Source organism: Amblyomma americanum, chromosome 7 (assembly GCF_052857255.1).
Source record: "Amblyomma americanum isolate KBUSLIRL-KWMA chromosome 7, ASM5285725v1, whole genome shotgun sequence".
Classification (NCBI taxonomy): Eukaryota; Metazoa; Arthropoda; class Arachnida; order Ixodida; family Ixodidae; genus Amblyomma; species Amblyomma americanum.
Genome location: NC_135503.1, coordinates 43435113 through 43457818, shown reverse-complemented (window position 1 = coordinate 43457818; position 22706 = coordinate 43435113). Strand labels below are relative to the sequence as shown.

Here is a 22706-nt window from a genome sequence, read left to right as displayed (position 1 = left end):
GGAAGTGCTGTTCGGGCATACAAGCATCGGCGCATGCAGTGCAGGCGATCGGTGTGTTGCCACAAAGGACCCGAGCACGTGTTGGATCCATTCGCGGACTCTATGGACGTTATTTGGACGGTTCTGGAAAATTATATAGTTGGATACAACTCAAGAACGAAGCAGCAGACGCCCCTCAATGGAGGCCCTCCAGCCAATATGGCTGCAACCGATTTTCACGACGCCGTGGTTGACTCGATTAAGCCGTGGTTTATACCTTTTCATCTGTCACGCCAGCAAATATAAGGGGATTACACATGACGTCACGAGATTCGGTCGACGCCACTGGCTGGAGTGTCTCGTTTGAGGGGCATTTGCCGCTTCATTCTTGAATTTTATTCGACTACTGAAGCCCGTCCTCAGTATAGTCATGGTATCAAGGAAGAGTCTGGTACGAGGTCACAAATTCACGGGGAAAAAATATAAAACTACGAATTTCCAAACTACACAAGTACGGGGTACTTAGTTTAAGCTGCCAATATAAACTGTTACGTTCCTTGTGAATGTCATATGCAGCGTCATTGTGCACGGTGTAACCTTCAACGGTCGCTGATTACCCAAAGGCACAAAAATACTTGACCGATGTCTCCTTTCGCGCGTGACGTAACCAATCGAAGCGTCTCGAAAAAGAAGTAAGACAGGAGCCGTGCAGGGGAGAAAGTGCGGGCTTCTTTCGACCAGGCGAAACGAAGAGTGACACGGGACACTGAAAGGCGATCGTGGGTTGCAAGCCGAGACCTCGGCACCCCACCGTGCGAAGCCGTGCGAAGCCCCCAATCACGACACGAGCCGAGTACGCCCGGTTCGACGACTTCGGCCGCCCTCTCTCCTTCTCTCTCCCTCGCAAATTGTAGGCTTCGCCTTATACAGGCTCGAACTCCGCGCCGTGCACAATGGGAGCTCATCCCGATCTCGATTCGACTGTCGGTGCCGCCGAAGAGACTCTAATGGACGTTTTCGATCAGACTTTGATTAGTGGCCTGCGAGGGGAGGCCCAGCGCAGCAGTAGCTCCGGCTCACGTTGCTAATGCTGCTCCTGCTGCTGCCAATACCCCTGAAAGAAAAAGCGTACCCGTGTGCAAAGAAGTGGCCCGCGGCTCACGCTTTCGTCTCCCGCGACTCTGGCTTTGCTGCGCAACTCTGAAGTTAGGCGGTGAAACAGCTGCGGGTAAAAGCAGGGTACTGGATCGGAACGAAATGGAAAAGTGACTGCACTTAGCTCCGGATTTGTTCTTCCCTCCGAAAGCAAGAGTTGGAACGCGTAAGTGTGTCTAGTTTCGTCATGACCTTGCATTGGGGACGACAGGCGTGTCGTGATACCACTGAGGAACGAACGTCCTGCAGGCGCTAGATTCAGCTTGCGTACACGTCGAAACTGGGGACGAACTGCCGTGTTGCAATGCCTAGGTCACCGAGAAAGCTACACAGCATAAAAAGATAGCGAAACCAGTTAGAGAGCATGGCTATAATTTGTTTTATCTTCCCCAGATATCGCGTCCTCGTTGCGTTTAATCACGCGATGTCCACTAGATGTCGGATGATTTCGTAAGAGCATTAGGGAAGAGCCGTGGAACGGTTTGTACATATGCTAGGAGCTGTAGCAAAAGCAGCTGACGTTTGCCGTCCGAGCTGCGTGATCAGAACTGCATGTTGTGACTTTAACTGACTAGCCGTAGGATACTGCCGTGTTCGGCCCTTAATTAGTGTCATGCAACCATCGAGGTGTACACCATTTCATTTTTTTAGTGATATCACGACGTTTAATAGTCGCTTGATCAGCGGCCTATGACGGAGTGAATCGGCAGACCCGACGAGAGTTGCCAGAAGCGCAAGAAGCACAGATCTTGGCGACCGTCGTCCCCTAGGACGCTCCAAAAGCTGTCCGCAGGCCCCGATTCTTTCCTTCAGTTATCGCACTGCTTGGTATGTTCCGAACGAGTCACGTGGCGTCAACTGCTAGCAGCATGCTCAGCGTTTCAAGCGAATCTCACAACGTCTCGCTTTTTATTTTGTTTCCAGATGTTTAGGGGACCGGTTTCAGCCCGCGTTTTTGATTAGCGGTAGATATAATCGCAAAAACAGAAATGTAGTCTCAAAATGAGCGAAACTTAATCATCACAACCCTGACTACGTCCACTGCCGGACAAAGGCCTCTCCCATATCTTTCCAATTAACCCTGTCCTGTGCCAGCCACATTCGCCCTATGCCTGCAAACTTCTTAATGTCATCCGCCCGCCTAACTTCCTGCCGACGTCTGCTACGCTTACTTTCTCTTGGAATCCACTCCGTTACCCTTAACGACCATCGGTTATTTTGCCTTCGCATTACATGCCCTGTCCAAGCGCATTTCTTCTCCTTGATGTCGACTAGGATGTTTGAACCTTTTTTGTTAGCCTCCACGTTTCTGCCCCATAGGTGAGTAAGGTGAGTACCGGTAAGATACAGCTGTTGCATACTTTTCTCTTGAGGGATATAGGTAAACTGCCATTCATGATATGAGAAAACTGACCAAATGCGCTCTACCCCATTCTTATTGTAGTTATTTCCCTCTCCTGATCAGGATCAGCGGCCACTACCTGCCCTAAGTAGATTCCCTTGCCACTTCCAGCACCTCGCTACCAATTGTGAACTGCTGTTCCCTCGCGAGGCTGTGGAAAATTACTTTGGTTTTCTGCATGCTAATTTTAAGACCTACAGTTCTGCTCTGCCTGTGTAACTCATTGATCATGCTTTGCAGCTCACCTCCTGAGTGACTTAGCAAGGCAATGCTATCAGCGAATCACAAATTATTAGGTATTCTCCATTAACTCTTATCCCCAACGGTTCCCAGTCCAGGCCTCGGAACACCTCCTATAGACCGGCGGTGAATATCATTGGCGAGACCGTGTCTCCCTGCCTGACACGGCTAAAATTCAAGAAAGGTAAGGATAATTTATTTTTGAATCAGAGGACACAGACCTCTGTTTCGACCTCAATTTCTTCCTGGTCTCTTCTGCCGTGAACTGCTCGCTTCAATTTGAGGACCTTTTCGTAGTCCTGCGTTTGATTTAGAGTCGTTATACGCTTCAGCATCTTAAATGCTGCTACATTTGACTGGAGAGTACGGTAGATAACGAAATCACAGATCAGCAGTTATGCACAGTGAATTCTGTACTTCTTGCATCTGCCTTGTGGCCTGTTTCCCCTCATGTTATGCGCATGGGGCCTTAGGATACATTAAGCGTGCAATGAGAGATCGCTGTCTCAAGTTTTTGACAGCAACTCGATAATTTGCACTAGAGCCTCTACGTAAGGGTAGGAGACTTGTTTCTCACATATGCCCCCCAAAAAAGCAACCTCCTGTCATCCACTGTCGCTCGATATTGATCTAGTAGATAGGGTCATATGTCACCTGGGTCCCAACCCACCTCCCATAAAAAGCTGGGATATACTATAAAGCCATTCTTCGGCCTTCATGTCTCAAACACGCAGGCGAGTTCTATCCAGAAATGATAGCCGCCAGTCCTGAAAGGAACAATGAAAATTGTGGTAGTCAAGCTTGTGGCTTGACAAACATAATTTATCGAGTAGGTGCCGCAACTTATCTCGAAAATTCTCTGCCAGCTTTAAATTGAGCGCGGCAGAGAATGGTGGTGAGTCTACTCCTCGACAACCGCTTGTGCTATCACCGCCGCTTAGTTGTTCAAGTATTTGTGGGCAGAAGGCAGCCCAATAAAGAGTGTTTCTCACGTCAGTTCCCTGGCTGTTATTCACGCCCTTGTCACCACCACGTGACCATACATATATACCACGAAGCTGAACCAGAATTTTTATAATTAGGTTTTTTGAGGTATGAAGACGGCTTTTGCGGCACAATAATACCTGCTTTGGCGGAAATTAAAAAAAAAACACGTGAATAAAGTTAGCAAGTCAGCCTCTTAACTAATTTTTGATAATTAACCTTTTAACTGTCACAGTTGAGGATCCGGTTTCAATTAGAGTTTTGTTGTAGGTCGTTAGTAATAGCCATATCAGTTTATAGAATTTCGGAAACACTAACGCTTGGCGCTGTGGCCCAACAAGTTTTGCTAACATCGTGCCAAAATGCATGCGCTTTCGCAAAGCATGCAGGCAAAGAAAAAAAAAAAACTCCAGTGGATGTAACTAGTCGAAATAGCCAAATTTTGTCGAGCCACAGCGCCGAGGGTATGCGCGTTTCAGAAATTGTAAAAACTGTTATGGCTATTACTAACGGCCGGCTACAAATCTCTTATCGCAACCAGTAACCTAACTGCTACAATTAAAAGGTTAATAATAAATTAGTTAAGTGGCTGACTAGTTAAGATTATTTACCTTTTTTATGATGTCCGTCAACGCAGGCAATAAACCAAATGGTTTATTGCGAAAGAGGGGGGGGGGGGGGGTGCAATATAAAGTCAGCATGTCAAGCCACAGCACCGAAGAGAAGCAAATGCACGATCATGACGTGGCACATTCGGGAGCTATCGACTCGTCACTGATTAAGAAAGGCGAGCTCCTGTGGGAATGTAGCCAGCGATGGTTGGCTTACACATGAGTCCCCAAATTCGTGAATGTGAAAAGCCTCTGATATCAGGCGCGAGGTATGATCTCTGTATTTGGCGATGATAGTGGTTCGGTTCAGAAACGCCTCACAGTCTTTGCAATCTGCGGAATGAATGACAATGTTATTTCGGCGTGACTGCAGGGTTTTCAATATCTTTCGCGTGTTCGTTCACTGACGCACCGTCCGGTCTCCCCGGCGTGAAAACGGCCGCATGACAGTGGGATCTTCTAGACTACACCACAGCGACAGTTGACAGATTTATTTCGGTGTTTCTTCTGACACGCTAACCATGCCGACTCAGCCCTCTCCTACAATGAATAACCCGCCGCGGTGGCTGAGTGTTTAGAGCGCTTGGCTACTGAGCCCAGGTACCCGGGTTTGAATCCGGCCACGTTTCGATGCAGGCGAAACGCAAAAAGGCGCCCGTGTGCTGTGCGATGTCAGTGCACGTTATATCCCCAGCCAGGTGCACGGCCGAAATTATTCCGGAACCCTCCACTAACCACATCTTTCGCTTTCTTATTCCACTCCCACCTTCCTCCCTTTCCTCACGGCGCGGTAGAGGTGGCCATCGAGAAGTGAGAGAGTTACTGCGCCATTTATTTTCCTCACAAAAGAAAAAAATGTGAGGGGTCACTTAAGCTGCGCCTTAATGGTATGACGCGATAGGGTTAATGAGTTAAAACCCATATGTGCGCAATTTCACATTCTCAACTTTACATTCATGGACCCGTGGAAGTCCTCATAGCACTCCCAGCGGTGGGTCAGGTTGCTCTTCCTTAGGGATCAATCCATAATTTAACTGCCGCCTGCCCTGGTGGGCAGTTTGCTCACTATCCGGTGGGCAGGTTGTGATGACGCCGCAAGGTGACGTGACCTAATGCCCAACGCCGACGACACCGACGAGGCAGGATTTTCTGGCCAACGGGAGCCTAAACGCTATCACGTTAAAAAAAAAATGCTGAGCTCAGCCAGGCTATACGGAGCGGCAGCTCGGTTCAGCGTGGTCAGTTAGTCCTGGCGACCGGTTCTGGCTGCATACCTCTGCGTTGTCTAGCCTGTTGTTGCACGGGCCTGCCAACTGGCTCTATGTTGAGCCCCCTCCGCTGTCTCTCGCGGATAGAGAAGTTGGAGGACAGGGGAGCGAGGAGAAAGAGAGGACAGAGAAAGGAGACGCGCCTCGCGACAGCCATCGTCTAGCCGGTGAAGCGGCAAGGGCGACGACGGCATGCACAACAGATACACCCGGTTGCAAGCGGCGCGGGCCCCTTGAGTTCCCAGCCCCGCTGGGCCAGGAGTAGCAGCCCTCCACCGCTGTCTGTCTCGCGTTGTCTAGGCGGCGAGCGCTGCCCGGCTATCCTTTTAATTAGCAAGAGCGAGTCACTGGGTGAACCACGTGACACAACTGGCGAGAGCGAATGGTTGGAGCGACGGTCAGCGCAGCGGCGGACATTACAGTTACTATATGGTCTTTGCTATATAGGCAAAACCTATATAGTAGCTCTAGCGGACGTGACTGCGCAGCGCATAGCTGTGGCGGCGGCGCGCCTCCCGTTCGATGTCATTTCAGGAACAGATTTGACCTTCAGCTGTGCATGCGACAAGTGGAGCTTCGCTCCAAAAGGAAAACAAAAATAAATGAGAATGAACATTCACCTGCAGCACGGAGGTGTCGCTGAGAGCTGAGGGTCGGAGAAGGATGCCGCACGGAGGCACGAAAGAGGAAACTGTTCCCACAATAAACCGACTGAAGTGCCCGGAAGGCATCGCCGCTGGCCCAAATGCACCGCTACATCGCCAGAGTCACCCACTGGACCTAGAAAGGCGTGTCCATTTCGCGCGCCTAAGGGTGGTCGCACGTGGTCGTCTGTAAGCGACCGCTTTGCCTCCCTCGCGTTCGGCGCGAGTAGCAGCCCACACGATGAGTCGACAAGCTGGCGCGCTTCACGGCGTATGCCGCCCATCTGATAAGGCGCCGGCAAGCTACGTTGCCTATCGGATTTTGCCAGCAGCTTGCTGCTGAACGCTGTCGGAGCGTCGCTTCCCGTATCAAGCCGAAGGATTGGAAGACCGTTCCCGCAACATCCTCGGGCGGCTACCCCTTATAGCAGGAATGGACGCGGCTATAAAAGTATATCGCCGTCAGCGCTATGGTTTTTGCCAGTGCTCGCGCGTCCTTGTACGCATTTTGTACCCGATAGTACATGAAACGCATTCGGTGAACTGTGAACTTGCCATGATGCATGCAGAGCGCATCAATTATGCCCAAATACAGAAGTATGTAGGAGATAAAGACGTATACGAGAGCCAGGAAGTTCAGAACACAAAGCGTTCGAATGTGACCTTTTTTTTTCCCCCAGACTCGAGCGAACGTTTTTGAGCCCCTTTCAGGATCAAACACGCAGTGAAACTGTCAGCATGTGAGCCTGACCTAAGAGGTGGTAAGCAGCTAGAGAGCACACTCCCGTGCTTTTCCCAAGTTTAACGGCCGCAATCCACAAGTGTTTCGTACAGTTCTGACTTGCAACAGCTACGCTTACTTGTAGCAGCGGCACGCTCACGCCGCTGTAATGGCGCTGCCGTCGACACTGACTCCAGAAGGCTGCGACGAAGTAACACAACCCTAACAACTTGAGGATGTTGCACAGGGCGTTGCGTTGTTCTGAGGATGTCCCGATTAATTAGTCCTCACCTGGTCGTCTTGTACGGCCTCAGCACATCCACAAGCTTGCCCCGCAAAACCTTTTCGGTCTGTTTTCAGAACATAAGATGATTTGGCGCTGAGAATGTGGATTATCCGGTTAATTATAGTGAGAATTGTGAAACAGCTTTCTTTTTCCTTTTATTTTCTTGCTGGATTGTGTAAGAATAAATTATGCGAACGGAAAGGCAGGGAGGTTATCCAGGCGATGCCCCGCAGGCTACCCTACACGTGGGGAGAGGAACAAAGGGAGAGCAACGGCTGTAGCTCTCTCTGGTATTCAAATTTGCCGCCCCAGTGAAGAAATCGTTGAGTGAAGTAATCTACTGTGGGCCAAAAATCTGACAGTCCAACACCACCAAAAACACGCAGTAGATAAATCCTGGTTAAACAGCTAATCTATTTTAAAGAAATACAGACACCTAATTTTATTTGCCTGCTTTCTTCTTTTAAATGATGTTTTAGACATGTTCTCATGCTGTTTCGGTTTCATCAACCGAACGATGGCTGCAAGTATAGTTGGTTTTTAGGTCACGTAAGGCACGAAAAAAAATAAAATACAAACGCTGATACGTGCTTTTAATTCCCTGTAACACTTAAACCAGCCTGCTTCAACAGAATCACGGCGACGTATCAGCAGGTATACTGTTTTTTTTTTTCGTGTCTCATGCAACCTGAAGACTATATAAGGTCCGTTCGATTCGCCTGCACTCCATGCACCAGTTCTGTAAAGTTCCGCAGCGGTGCCGCGAGCGTGCAGCGCCAGTTCCAGCAGTTCAAGTGCTGCCTACTTCCAAAACGAGTGATCGAGTGCAGGCCTAGTCGTCTGCTAGCCTTGGCGTCGCCACCAAATTGCAGCCAGCAGCGTGGAGCCCAAATCAACGGCCGACAACATCCCGAACCGCGTGAAGAATTTTCAAACAGCACATCGCAGCGAAGTGTTGCCATGAATCAGCCTCGATGTAACCTCGCGGCAGCTAAGCGAAACGCACGTGTGTTCTTTTACTGAGCACGACTGAGGTGTCCGCGCGCCGGCTTGCGTGCTAAGCGGTTGTTGCAACAACGTGCGCCATGCGCTGCATGCACGTGTTTACTTTTCAGTTAACGTAACCGGCTTCGAGTACTAATATAACTTTATTAGTAGAAAGGAAAGACGCCGGTTACGGGTCCGTCTAGAGCACGATAGTCGAGAGATTCAAGGTGCCGGCGAGGGCCGCCGTCCCCACCTCCGTCGCCGCCTTTTTGGGTGGCCACTCACGTTCCATGAGAGTCGGTGGGCCCGTGTGAGGTACTGATATCATCGACGAGTGGAATAATTCGAGTATATCCGCCGTTTATCGCAAAGCGCAAGCCGTCGTCTGCTTCCATGGCGGCTGCAGCTGCACCATTTCGGCACCGACCATTGAGGAGGCGCACAGTTTTCCTGCACTTTATTAACTAGACCTGCACAACGTCTGCACTTTTTTTAAACGAATGGCGTCGTGCAGACGGCGCCATCTTGCACCGCTGAAACGAATGGCGAAGTGCAGCACTGCGAGAACCAGTTTACGTAGTGCAGGCGAATCGAACGGTCCTTATGCGTTGCAGCCGTCGTTCGTTTGATGAAACCGAAACAGCGTCTAGCAGGAATTCAATTTAGAGGTCATAGGCGATGATCAAGGGTTGATCCATGTATATTAATGTCTAACGCATGATTTGAAATAAGAAAACACGCAAAAAAAAAAACTTAGGAGACGCTTAAGTTCCGCCTTAACAGTGAAACGCAATAGCGCGCGCTCCGTGCGCAATCGAAACTTGACTCCGCTTCAAGGATGAACGGTGACGTCACACTCACAACGCTCCTGGTGGCCTCCGCGACAAGTGGAAAGCTTCCGTTCTCTCAGGCTGCGCAAGTCCTCCGCCGCTAGTGCTCCTGGGATTTTTCGGCACTAACGACGCGACGGTCTTAAGACTCTGGCGACGCCGGCTCTTCCGCCTCACGAACTCCTGAACGCTCTCGCGTTAAAACTTGGAGTCCATAGCGCCGAATGATTCGCTCGAGTCTACAAACGACGGTGTTTGAACCCGCTAACCTGCGGACGAGTGCGACTTTGGCAAAAGGCTTGACTGTATGCTGCACAAGCACGTCCTTTGCGGCATCCAGGATCGGGCCGGCTGACGTGTGCTGCCAATAGAGCGCCATGGCCGCGGCACGATACAGAAATGAGGCATCAGCATACAGCCACTCGCGCCACAACCGTGTGAAAGCTAAAAGGCAGTACAGCTCAGCGACTGAGCACGCCGCGAAAACTGCCAACGTCGCGCAAATGAATTCTGACTAGGAATAGCAGCACTTGTGCTTTGGCAAGACTGTTTTGACATAACGCTTGATCTTTCCTTGCATGCCAACACCCTGAGTGACTGAAGCGGAAAAATGCAGAACTACATCAACAACCAAATCTGATGCCTACGTTTAGCGGTCTTTTCCTTCGCTTTGGCTTTTTGCAGCGTTTCCAACAACTGGCCTCAGTCAATTCTCATGTCAACAGTTCACCAAAAACATAGCCGACAGCTTGACACAAAGCATTCACTGGACAGACATACCTCTCATCGTGCGGCGTAGGCGTCATAAATGTCAGTGAGCCTGGTTACAATGAGCGAACATGCTTCTATACAAGTCTTCACAATGCAGCGCCAGTTCCGGTTTTTCAGCCTTTCAAGTTCCAGGGCAGAGATCCCATGTCAGCACTTAACTTTTGTTTACCCAGCGAGGGGAGGCAGCAACTTCGAAAGCCATGAAAGGAACCAAGAGTTTCCAAGCTGAAATAGGGGATAAGTTCGCTGCCATATACCTGTGCTAGAGACTGAGAATGGAAGCCACTTACCCAGCATGGCCTTAAACCCTGACAACTGAGAAGTGCTGATAGCCTCTCAGAAAGACCGGACAAGTCTGAAGCTCAGGAACCTGAAGGAACTTGCACAGACGTGCAAGTGCACCTTTCCTTGACAGCCACTGTCGTGCAATAATAAATAACGCAGAAGTGTGAAAGGATTGCAGCTTTAAAAATTATCAGAAAAACAATATGATGAGCTGTGCTAGTATGCGGCGTTTAAAGCCCCGAAGCTGCACATGGGACACAGAGGACACCAGAGTGGACGGCTCAGATTAATTTCATTAAACTCGGAGTTCTTTAACGTGCACAGACACCGCACAGCACACTAACGTCTTGATTGCCGCCAACATCAAAACGCCGCCACCTGAGCTCAGCAGCTGTAACGCTAAAGACACCAACCTACCTTTCCACCAGTGTCCGACGTGAATGGTCCTTGTTCCAGCATCAAACAAACTGCCTGTATTATTTTGTCTTTTTGCACAGTAAAGCGTTTTGTGGTTGCCCATGAACTGGCACAGTTACTCTGCCACCAATTACAAAACAAAGGTCACTTGAAAATCACCTAAAGCAATGTTTCAGAACATTTTTTTATTATTTAGCAAACAAAGAAAATGTATTTAAGAAGCAGGAAAGCACAAGGTAGAAAAGCAACAGCTGTCTCACAAAACCAAACACAACCAATTCATTGAAGCAGTTCTTTACGAAAACGCTCTGTGACGCACAATAAGGATCAAAGTAGCGACAGAGGTAAAATGAACACATCTGTTGCGCTCTTTAGGCAAAGAAGCAATGAGCAAAGAAGTGATGACTGGCAAGAGTAGCTATGCACAACCTTACTTCTTCCATCCTCTTCCAAGACCCTCAATATATATGCACTCAGTAGCTTCCTTTCAAACTGATGACTTCCCTAGTACTTTTTCTAGTACTAAAACAAGTTGGCAAAGTGCAAACTTTCATACCGAACGGGTAGTAACTCTGCATTCCTAGATAAAATGCACTGCAAGAACTTTGGCGTTCACTTTTTTTCTTCCTTACAGATCAGGATAAATCAGTAAAATTAAGCGCTTACTTTTTTTCTCCTAAAACACTGTTCTCGACTTCTCAAGTATCAGATTTATCCTTTCATAAGACTGAGGCAATTGCACTTGGGCAAAATTTTTTATTAACTCCATGACATGGGTCGTTTTCACTCCTCCAAAACTGCACTGCCTGTACTGACAATATTTCGGTAACAGCACTCTCAGGGCTGGCACAAAACTAAAATCTTATTACAAAAACATACAAAAAATACAGGCCAGAACATTTTCTACATTATTTTTGCCCCACCACAGAGAGGGGCCTTGACAGTTCCTATACTGCATGCCATTCCTACTGCTTGCCAAGAAATCATGTTAGTGCACAAATAAGCCTATATCCCAATTCAAAGCAACAGAACAAGAGTGATCTGTTACTGCAAATCTTAGCTGCAGTAGTGACGTGTGCAATAATTTTACTGCATGAAATTAACTGTTTGATGAAGAGGTACAGCGAAAGGTGTTAGCCAACGAGTCAGGATTTTATAAGAGTACGTAATGGAGATTGCTTTGTTAGCTGTACATGTTCAAGTTCTCACAATGCTGTGAAATGAAGACAAGACATGCTTAAGAAACAGACGGAAGGAAAGAAAACGGAAGAAAGAAGGGACTGTCTGTAGAAACAAAAACAAGTCAGAAGCTTGACTTCGCATTCCAGCCGACAGATGTGGACACTGAGTTCACAAATACTTCTCGGGAACCATAGCCAAGCTTCTTTAGAACAATGTATTCAGCCCCTCAGTGGTTCTGCAACCTCAACAAGTATTGTCTAACAAAAACCTTCCAAAACCCTAGAGCTTCCTGCCACTTACATGGTGCCTATTTTGTAACAAGGCATTTCTTTGAGAAACAACACTGCACTCCACATCAAGTTGGATGCAGCCAAAAGTTGTTAGGTACACGTCACTTTATGCTTCTCCCCACTTTTGCGAAGTTGATGCGTGTGCGCTGCAAAAAAGATTTGGGGAAGAGATACATGTGTTAATAGTCTTGGCTGTTTTTTCTTTTAACGTACGTAAGAAACACAGCATAGTCAAGTGCCTCCTTTAGAAACTCCATGCTTGTTACAAGCCAACAGCAAATTATATAGTTCATTCCTAGCCTTCCTTTTGTGCCAGCACTAAGAGCAAAGCATTTGCTCCTGACAAAAGCTTTTTTTTCAGGGGACAGCCATAATGCAGACTCAAAGAGTGCCATGTTCAGAATTTCTGTAACTTTTCAGTGACGATGCTGATTGACATTGCTTTTCTGAATGAACAGCGAAGCAATGCAGACAGCACACTGTCCTCAAGCATTTAGAATTGCACTGCAAAAGCTCCGATAACAGTCAAACGCTTAAAACACAATGACATCATTCTGATCCAAGTGGGCTGTGTATGCCAAATCGACTTAATGAAGGACACTTTCTAATTGAAATAGTAGATGCTTCAAACAAACAAGAGTGAAAAAAATGCTACCAAAACATGTCATGACCATTTTGCAGCTAAAGCGGCAATCTAGCAGCCACTTGGGCCATTGCACAAGCATTTCATCACTACAGGAGGCATTGACTTAGCTTCCAACAAAGGAAGCACATTTGCTGCATCAGAGAAAGAACATGCAGTGGTCAAGAATGCAAGCTGGCAAAACATTCGAGGGCATTACCTTCCAGCCAGATTTTGAAGTCATCACAAAGTTGGACAATGTGAAGACACTGTACAGCCAACTCCTTATATTCTAGCTGTGCAATAGTTAACAAATAAAAAAAAAAAAACAAAATGAATGTTGGATACTTCTCAATTTTTCAAGCAAAGTACGCACCTTCATTTGGCACTATGCAAATAACTACTCCCTGTGAAATAAAAAAAAAATGTGTCGGCGCACTAAGGTTCAACACATGCTGCATGTTGTCCACAGTTACGAAACTTTGCTATAAAATGAATGAAGGAGACACCTGGCCTCAAGATTATTACACCCTAACGTGAAGGCTTTCTGCCAAAGCAATAAAACATCCAAACACCCAACGTCAATGTTACAGCCTCTCACAAGACAGAGCACATAATTACAACACACTTAGCAAATTTCTTCTTTCCCCCACCATTTGCATAAAAGCAAATCCAAATTTGGCCCATGAAGTGTCGGTACACACAAAGAAAGCAAACCGCTGAAACAAACCCATGCGGAAATGCGCCCTCGATGTTAACTCGCTATCTTCCATTCTAGACCAATGCGCAGATGTGGAGGTGGCCATTGAAATAACGCTGGCATCAGCAGGCACCACTTAGTAATCCGTCCCGCGGCTGACGATCTCCTTGCAGGTCGGACGTAGCAGTATAGTGTGCTCGAATTGGGCCGTGTAGCAGCCCTTGGTGTCACACAGGGGTGGGTACGGGTCCACAATGCTCTTGTCGCAGAGATCCTTGAGTGCCATGAGGTACTTGGATTGGCCAAGCCTGTCGAGCCAGCGGCGGCAGAAGGCCAGGGTGCCAAAGTTCTGGTTAATGACGGTCAGCAGCGCCTTGGAACGTGGCAGCCTGCGCAGAATCAAGTGCATGGCATTGCTGCTTACGCCCTCACCCAACATCTGCAACCAGAAAGTCCGGCTTTGGATGGGGCCCGATCCAGCTTTAGCACCAAGTCAATTTTTTTTTATTATGTGTGAGTAAAACAGCTCTTATTTTACATAATATGGTCTGTATATGCCGTGCGCACGGTATCACTCACTCACCCACTCTCTCTCTCTCTCTCTCGCGCGCGCGCGCGCAGGCACAAGCATGCACGTAAAATATTCGCATCAAGTGTACTTTTTCACTATCCGATATCAAAGCAAAATGAATAGGGCAAGTGAGAAACGTTCAACCGCTTGCACCGCTTTGCAGTTCCTACCATTGCACTCAACAAAGCTGCGGTCAATGTTTAATGATTAACTCCTCCTGCAGGGGGGCTCGTTTCACCTTGTCATGGTCGCCCGCAATTCATGGTCGCCCGAAATTCAGCCTCGCCGCTTTCAACGTCCACAAAATATGGCTGCACATCTTTCTAGACGTAACTCAGTTAATGGCACTGCCATCTGCTGTTCGCCGGTGCTTTCAGGCACGAGAGATACGTCAGGTCAGTGGCACACCGCAGCTCTAGGGTGCATGCACAAAAGGGCAGCTGTCAGTTGAAAATGAGATGAATGCACACATATTTCATCTGGCCAATACTGGCTTGGAGCGGTGCATTTTACATCAACGAGCGATGCATGGCAAGCAGGAAAAAGCAACTATGCTTTGCGTCAGTGCCGGTGGGCTGTGGAAGGTGGTTTTGGCTGGCGTGACGTCACCATGCCGTGCACTAAGCTAGAGTGTCGCCGCTGTCTGTGTAATTCTCAAGAAGCCTGTTGTGCTTCAGGCGCTGCAAGCTAGGCAATATTGTTTTTAGTTCTTTTTTAACTGTTCACACTAATTTATGTCTGTGTAATGGCGAGAAGCATTGGAGAGTCCGATTAAGCGTCATGCTTAAGGCTAATCTCGCCTGTACATAAACATCATCGCCAGCACTGCAGGCTTAATACGCATATGCAGCGTTACTAGACAAAAATGGGTGCTCCAGAGTTTTCTGGGAACTCTGCTGTTCCCACATAGCACCACAGGGTTTCTAATTGACCGAGCCGGTAGATGCTGTTCGCTTCAATTATCCATTAATATTTATTTTACAATTTATAGAACTGCAGATATTTTATAAATTATCTGCGATTTTGAATGAGCGAAGTTTGAATTATGGATGTTTTACTGTTTTACTATGTAATATACATATGTAAGCTGACCCTGAATATAAGTGGACCCCTCAACTCACAACCCTTGCTGGCCGAAAGAAAGATTAGTTGACACATAATACAAGTCGACGCAGCCGCAGTTCGCCAGAGAAGAATAATAAGAGAATAATAATGCCCTTCAGTATTGTAGCTCTCCGTGATACCATGCTAGCCACCTAGCTAACCTTCTCAACTTCACCGGCCTCCTGCACAGTTTCCGCCTTTTCCTTGTGTGCTCAAATGATGTATTTCCCGCAGGATGATGACATGAGACAGCACATCGATAGGTTAGGATGTCTCAAAGCAATCCAAATGTACAATAACCTGATTGCAAAGCCAACAGTCAGAGGTTAACAAAGATCAGAAGATGATTAAAAAAAGTGCTCCTTCCACATTCGTATCCTCTGCTATCTTAACCAATTAGTCTGGTAAAAAGCAAACTGAACTACTACATGACAGCATTGTGATTTTGAATTCCAGCATGGCACATGCTCTGGAGGATACTATCCACGGCCCATATTCTGACTCCAAACCCTCAAGGGACTGATCAAAAGGAGGGATCAAATTCAGAATATTGGCAAACAAATTTGCTCTTGTGACACCTATTGCTTATCCAAGAAAGTGAGTGCAAGAGTGAAACGGATGAACGGCTACAGCAGAACACAGTTTCAGTTATCAGCGGCGGGGACAATTTGGATGTTTAAAAAATTAGCAGCGGCTCAACTACTGCTGAACCTGGTTAGAAAGCGAAAGCTGTGGTATACAGTAGAATCTCGATGATACGATTACGGCTGATACGAATTTCGGGATGATACGAATTTTAAGAATGCTTTGAACAGACTACATTGTATAGAATACGTTAAGATTCGGGGTGATACGAACGGTTTCTGAACCCGCCGCGGTTGATACGAACGTGCAAACCAGTGGCGCATGCGAGCGGGCCGGCGCGGCCGCCGCGAGTCCTCCCCACCCCCCGCCCCCCGCCGCGACGAACGTTGTACGAACACGCAAACCTTGCCACTGAGCGGCTCAGCGCAACACTGGCGCTCACAGGGGGAGAGGGTACCCACCGCGCCCCGCGGCCTCTTCTCTCCCCCTCCCCCCCACTAGCCACCCTACCCCCACCTCCCTTTCGTAGCAACCATGTAGCAACCCGACCAGCACGAACCAAGGACGGCCAAGGCGAGGCACGTGCCCAGTCGTGTACGTCACCCATTTGCTGGCAGCTCATTGGTCTATCGAAAAGTTGTCTCGCCGGCTGTTCCCGGGAGGGTGCCGCCGCCGCAGGGACCGCAGTTCTCCGTTCGCCGCTTCTTTCTGTGCTTCGCTGTGACGTGAACTGCCGAAACGTGACAAGGACGCAAGCGTTCGCTGCTGCCGACATGTCGCGGAAGCGTAAAGCCCTTTCTTTTAAGGAGAAGCTCGATGTGCTGAAGAAGGTTGACGAAAACCCTAAGAAGAAGCGTGTCGACTTAGCAAAAGAGCTAGGTTTGGCACCGTCGACGCTCTGCACCATTGTTGGGCAGCGAGAAGTTATCTTAAAGAATGTGCAGCACTTCGGTGTGAACGTGAAGCAGGCGAAAACAGCGACCCATGTCAAGCTGGAAGAGGTCCTGCTGACTTGGTTCCGCGAAGTGACAGCGGCCGGCGTCAACGTGGACGGCAAGGTGCTGCGTGAAAAAGCCGACACCATTGCGCTTTCGCTTGGTATTGAAAATTTCCAAGCGTCTGGGGGATGGCTGCACCGGTTTAAAGAGCGGCACGGACTTGTCTACCGGGTCGTCTCAGGTGAAGGCAAGAAAGTGGACCAGTCAGCTGTGGACGAGTGGCTGAACACGCTGCCGGCGCTGATTTCGGAGTACGCGCCACGCGACATATTTAATGCCGACGAGGCGGGCCTCTTTTTCAATCTTCAACCGGAAAGGAGTTTGTGCGTAAAAGGCCAGGCATGCCAGGGCGGCCAGAAAAGCAAGGAGAGAGTAACAGTACTCTTTTGCTGCAACTCGGATGGATCCGAGAAACTCCAGCTTACCGTCATCGGTAAGTCGAAGAAACCGAGGTGTTTCCGATCGGCGGAGCGTTTGCCTGTCTTTTACAAAGGTAACCGAAAGGCGTGGATGACTGGAGATTTTTTCCGCGAATTCTTGACAAGCCTTGATCGGAAAATGGCGTCAAGAAATCGGAAAATTTTGCTTTTCGTGGACCAGTGCTCTGCCCACCCAAAGGAAATTACGTTCAACAACGTGACAGTCAGGTTCCTGCCGGCGAACACTACCAGCCATCTTCAGCCACTGGATGCTGGGATAATTAGAAATGTTAAACATCATTTCAAAGGACTTCTAGTGAGGCGTCTGCTGGCGAAAATTGACCGTAAAAAAGCAAACTTGCGGATCAGTCTCTTGGATGCTTTGCACTTTCTAGCCATGTCGTGGGATAATGTAACTTCAGACACAATCTCGAACTGTTTCAGAAAGTGCGGATTTGCCATCGGACTTGATGCGGCTTCGGCGGGAGATTGTCAAGAGCCAGGTGAAGACTTCACGATTGATGGCTGGGACAATCTGGAAACTGAAGCTTCGGCCCGAGACTTCGTTACCGCGGACGACAACGTCGCGACCTGTGGGCTGACGTCTATTGAAGACTTGGTCAGCGAAGCAGATAACTGCGAACATGAGCCTGACAGCGATGGTGACGCTGACGACGAGTGTGATCAACCGCCGTCAACGGCAGATACTCTTAACGCTCTGGACGTTCTGCGCCGCACCGTAAGTGCCGGCAGCGTGAGCGACGAAACAGCTGCACGGTTTTATGCCTTTCAGGCGGGGCTTGTCCGCGACATCAACGGCAAAAAAGTGCAGGCAAGCATTACGGACTTTTTCAGCCGCAAGTAGTTCGCCGTAATAAAGTTTGGTTCATTTTTCGGTTGATTCCCATGTGGAAGTTGGCTTGTTTTGGATCATACGAATTCGGGATGATACGAATATTTTGCATGCTCCCTTGGAATTCGTATCATCGAGATTCTACTGTATTGGGCAACTAGACGCGGCTTGGCGCCTGTAATGTTGAGTGCGTTCCGTACACTGGATAGGCAGTGTGCCCACACTGCCACCCTGGCAGGCGGCAGTTAATGGTTGATCGCGAGAGGTTGGTCACCCAATGAACCCTGCGGCCTATTGCTGCAGTGCCGCGTGTCTGCCACAACATTATCAACGCTAATGCATACAGCCCACATCTCTTTCTCACCACCACCACCTACCACAAAGCGCGATTGAGGCGTCCGCTGACCCAGGGAGCCAGTTATGCGCCCTTCCTTTCCTCAGTCTAGTAGAACATTGTCAACGTCAACGAACAGAATGAACGCCGACGTCGCGTTTCTGCCACAACACTGTCAATGCCAACACATGCAGCGCACACCTGTCACTACAGCCATATAGGTTAAAATGCGACTGAGGTGTCCACTGTCCCAGGGTGCCAGTTATGCGCCTTTCCTTTGTTTTCGAAGAATATTGAAGATTCACATCATCATTGATGTCATAATGTCATTAATCTCTCTTGACTCTATATCTGACCTTTGACCTTGACTTGACCTTGAGGTGCCTAGGGTAGCATGTGGTAGGACACCATAGTTACACCATGGCGAGCGGCGAAGCTTTGCAGCTATTGGTGGCCCAACGATAATTTCATTTCTCTACCTCTGGCTCACTTGAAGGTCAAAACTGCAAGCACCGCGAAATCGTTACGAGGTAGCGTAGTGAATCTTTCGCTTCAATCAATTTTTATGCAAACAAAGTTGTATGCACCCCAACAGGACTCCGTCACTTCGTTCGAATTGCCTAGAAGTTTCAAGTAACGAAGATTTAATTGACAATGCTTCAATGTCGCATGTAGCGAGGTACTACCCTACCTGGCTCAGCAAATGTGTCTGCTCTGCACAGGAGGCAGCAGCCTCAGCCCACCCCCAACATATTTTGAACACAGTTCAGCAGCATGATTTTTTTTCTTTTTATTCAATGACAACTCAATGAGTGCAATGACGTCAGTCGGAATATCCAGATAAGAATTTACAAAAAACATAGTCCATGGCTACCATGGTGTTCACTAGAGACAAGGACTTATAAAGGAGATGAGACTAACACCGTTGTCTTTTGTCATAGACCACCAACTAGCCTGAACCCGCACCGCACTAAGCAATGCACCAATTCTTCCGTTAAGATTTACTTCTTATATACGTATATATATAAAAAATAAACTTCAAGTAAGCGTCTCCTGTGTGCCCAGTGCAGTAAAATGAACTAACGCCTCACCAAGTGCAGTGCACAGAAAAGAATATCCAAATGAGCCTTCAATTTTCAAGTGCTTTCAGGAGAGGATGCTCCATTGAAAAGCCAATTGAGTGTGTCTTAGAAGGCATGCGCTTGCACACTGCGATAATGCACGCTAACAAGATTCATGATTATCAAGTTCAGCAATACGAACAATCTCAACAATGTGCAGTGTAATTGGTGGAGTTCAAGTTAGTTGAACACCATGCACGTTCACCAGAAGTTACATCTCCGCTGAAGCCTCTTTTATTCTTCCACTACCGTTCAGCTCAGGGGTTCTCAAACTGGGTCCCACAAAACCAAAGGGTTTCTTAGAGTACTTTCTGGATTCTCCCAACTTTGCTTTGCCTACCGTATTTGATCATGTAATTTGCACCCGCGCAGCACTGTTACAGAGTTCAAAACTGTTACAATTTGAACCCATGCCCATGCACTTAGCTGAATCTCTGTCAGCAGCATAGATTACAATAAAGAATTTAGCGTCTTGGTTGACTTGCTCACCTGAGAGGCACACGACCAGCATCGAAATTCTTCATGTAGTGAGACACCTCCATGTCATCGTGGACATAACCTTTGCCCGTGCTACCAAAGGTCTCAATGGCATACACCTCACCTTCCTGCCAGCAAGAAAGAACAAAGAAACACAAACTTATGATCTCTTCTGCACATCACCTTCTGCACTTCTCGCCATAGCACACCAGCAAGAAGATTGCGTCAGGAAACAATCTTTTAATCAAGTGAGCCAAGCTATGAACTTCTATTTATGGACAGCAAGAAAAGAGGTCAAGGTAAGAAGCTAGTGCCAGTTATTCAATTAAAGGTAAATTCCTAAAGTAAATGTTCTTTTTTCCACACAATTCTTTTCTGCTCTGATCGAAAAAGCACAAAGGATGACCAAAGACCATCCTTCCGCTTTCCATAAGAACACAGAACCACGTGCCAGGCAACCAATGTCTCAACAAGCCATTGAAGTTGTCATGATGGTCTCGAGCAAGTTTACGTGGTTCCTAATAGGAACACGGAAAACTAGGTAAAATCCTAAAGACAAAGACAGCCAAATTTTCACACTCCCAGCCAAAGCTGGGCCAGCGCAAATGCAACACAGTAGCTAGGAAAATGCAACTAGGAATACATCAGTTGAATCAAGACCTCAATGATTTGAATATGACAAAGTCGCAAAAGCTATTTGTATCGCCAAAAAACAAATAAACGAAATCCATGTGCTGAAGGAAAGAAATGTATTCACGCCAATTTCTTTATTGCTGAAGGGAATTTCGAAAGCCTTCAGAGTATCGCCGACGAACGCATGGGCTGGGACCAAGTCCAAACGCAAAAGCGAACCTGCCGCGAACCCGCAGCCTGAATGAGAAGGCAAAGATGGCGAAATGATAAGAATCAACAAATGGCTGAAGCAAGCACCCCATCGGCGTTGGCCTTCGGTTCGGTTTATGGGAGTTCACCATCCCAAAGCGACTAAGGCTATGAGGAACGCCGTACTGAAGGGCTCCGGAAATATCGCCCACCTGGGGTTCTTTGACGTGCACCAACATCACACACAACACGGGCCTTTAGAATTTGGTCTTCATTGAAACTCGACCGCTGTGGCCGGGATCAAACCCACCTCTTTCGGGTCAGCAGCCAAGCACCATAACCACTGAGCCACCGCAGCGGCTCTAGTCCTAATGAATAGAGCCAGAATCATCATTGTAACCGGCGATATGCACGCTGCAATAGCTTGTGCATAATGAGAGGCGTCTTGGCTGTCATCAAAACACCTGTTTTGGATGGTTCTACAATATAGAACTCAGGTTCACGACACGTTTTGCCGCGGGTGCACTGACCTCGCGTAGTAGAGCACCACTATTTTCTTCCGCGCTCATTGACCCAGTGAAGCCTGTGGGAAGCCTGCTAGATTCCCGCCGTGGCATCTGCGCGGCATCCCGCGTCGCTCTCTTTCCCTTTCTTCCGCCTCGGGCGGCGGAGAGACGGCTGGTGGCTAATCGCTGTCATTCGGCCGCAGCTCCGCCCCCGGCTTCCCAAGGGTGCCATTGGTGACTTTTGGCGGGAATTCGGGACCCGTTGGTGGCCGCGCAGCGCGCGACCGTCCGAGCGGGGCCCAGAGAGAGAGACCCCCTCCGAGACAGCGTAAGGTGCGTACGTTGCTGTTCGTCCGGGCCAGCCTCTGCCGTTCGGACCAGTTCATACTCGAGCTCGCCAGCGTGGGTCCTCGATCTGCCGCGGCTCGAGCCTGTGCAGGGGTCCAACGACCTCTGACAGGCGCACCTTGCGTTGACTGCCCACTCTCTCTCGCAAACGGCCCAACGGCCGACACGAGAGAGATCACAGCACTGCCGCGGGGACAATCTCCTGCAGCGGCGTGCTAGCGGCGCACATTTCTCTTGTTGCCCCGAGCGCGCACCGGAGCCTTGCTCTGAGCGCGCCCCGGGACGGGGTGACTGTTGAGTGTGTGTGTGTACCGCTGGAGGACGGCGTCAATAAACGTCTCCTTTGTGAACTTGGAGGCCCGTTTCTTGCGGCGAGCCGCTCTCCTCTCTGAAGAGGTTGAACGCCGCCGCAGCGGTGCCCCAGGGTGCGTGTGGTGACGGCTGATCGGGGCCCTTGGCTCGCGCGAAGCTCGAACCCGCGGTGGGTAGTGGCATGTGCCTACTGAGAAATCCACAACTGGCGCCCAACGTGCTAAGTCACTGGCTCTTAGCCTTTGATAGCACATTTGCCGAGCAGGTCGCCTTGACGATCATGCTTGCGCACCATGTCTGCCACCCTCATCGGGGCACTCGGCAGCTACGTGTCGGCTCCCTTAGGAGTCGTAGCGTCCTTTGATCCGTTGGCGGCTGTTTCTTCGAATAGCCAAACACCGTGGTTGGCCGCGGCCCCCATTGGGGCATACGGCGCTACAACCCCCAACGTCGATCACGCAGCTCCCATTGGAGCTGTATCGGGAGCACCCTGCGGTGCACCCGTCAATCACATGCCTCCGCTGTGCGTGCTTTGCGCCTCGTGCGAAAGCGGTGCGTGCGACGCTGCCACAACCGGCCGTCCTGCGCAGCAGCAGCCGTGCCCCGCGAGCAGTCAATTCTGCTCTGGGAACGGTGAGGCGCCGGCCCGGCTCCCTGTGGAAACCGCGCCGCTCATCGAACTGGGCGCCTTGCCTCCTGCGTTCGTGCAGCCCGCCCAAGCTTCCTCTGAGGCTGGAGCGCAGTCGCTGCTAAGTGCTGCCCAGATGATTCAGTCACTGTCAGGGACGGTTGAGACGCTTTTGGCCGCGCCGAAGGTGTCTCACCCCGCGGTCAAGTTGCCCATGCCAACATACCGCGGGTATGATGACCTCCTCAGTGCCC

The 22706-nt window shown here is 49.1% G+C and overlaps 2 protein-coding genes across 3 annotated transcripts in view; both read right to left on the bottom strand.

Moving 5' to 3' along the window:
• The window catches only part of LOC144097076 (neprilysin-1-like), a 325749-nt gene extending 319289 nt beyond the window's left edge, over window positions 1-6460 (bottom strand). The window contains exon 1 of one of the 2 annotated variants that reach the window (XM_077629862.1): window positions 6260-6460. In XM_077629862.1, the coding sequence (XP_077485988.1) occupies window positions 6260-6370 (111 nt within the window). In that variant the 5' untranslated portion in view covers window positions 6371-6460. The remainder of the gene's footprint in view (window positions 1-6259) is intronic. The other variant, XM_077629864.1, reaches the window with a different exon arrangement.
• Window positions 6461-10745: 4285 nt separating this feature from the next.
• Window positions 10746-22706, bottom strand: part of und (methionyl aminopeptidase und) — a 39847-nt gene continuing 27886 nt past the window's right edge. Inside the window, exons 11-12 of the mRNA XM_077631972.1 lie at window positions 19849-19964; window positions 10746-13763 (exon numbers count right to left, since the gene is read on the bottom strand). Of these exons, the coding sequence (XP_077488098.1) occupies window positions 13511-13763; window positions 19849-19964 (369 nt within the window). The 3' untranslated portion in view covers window positions 10746-13510. The remainder of the gene's footprint in view (window positions 13764-19848; window positions 19965-22706) is intronic.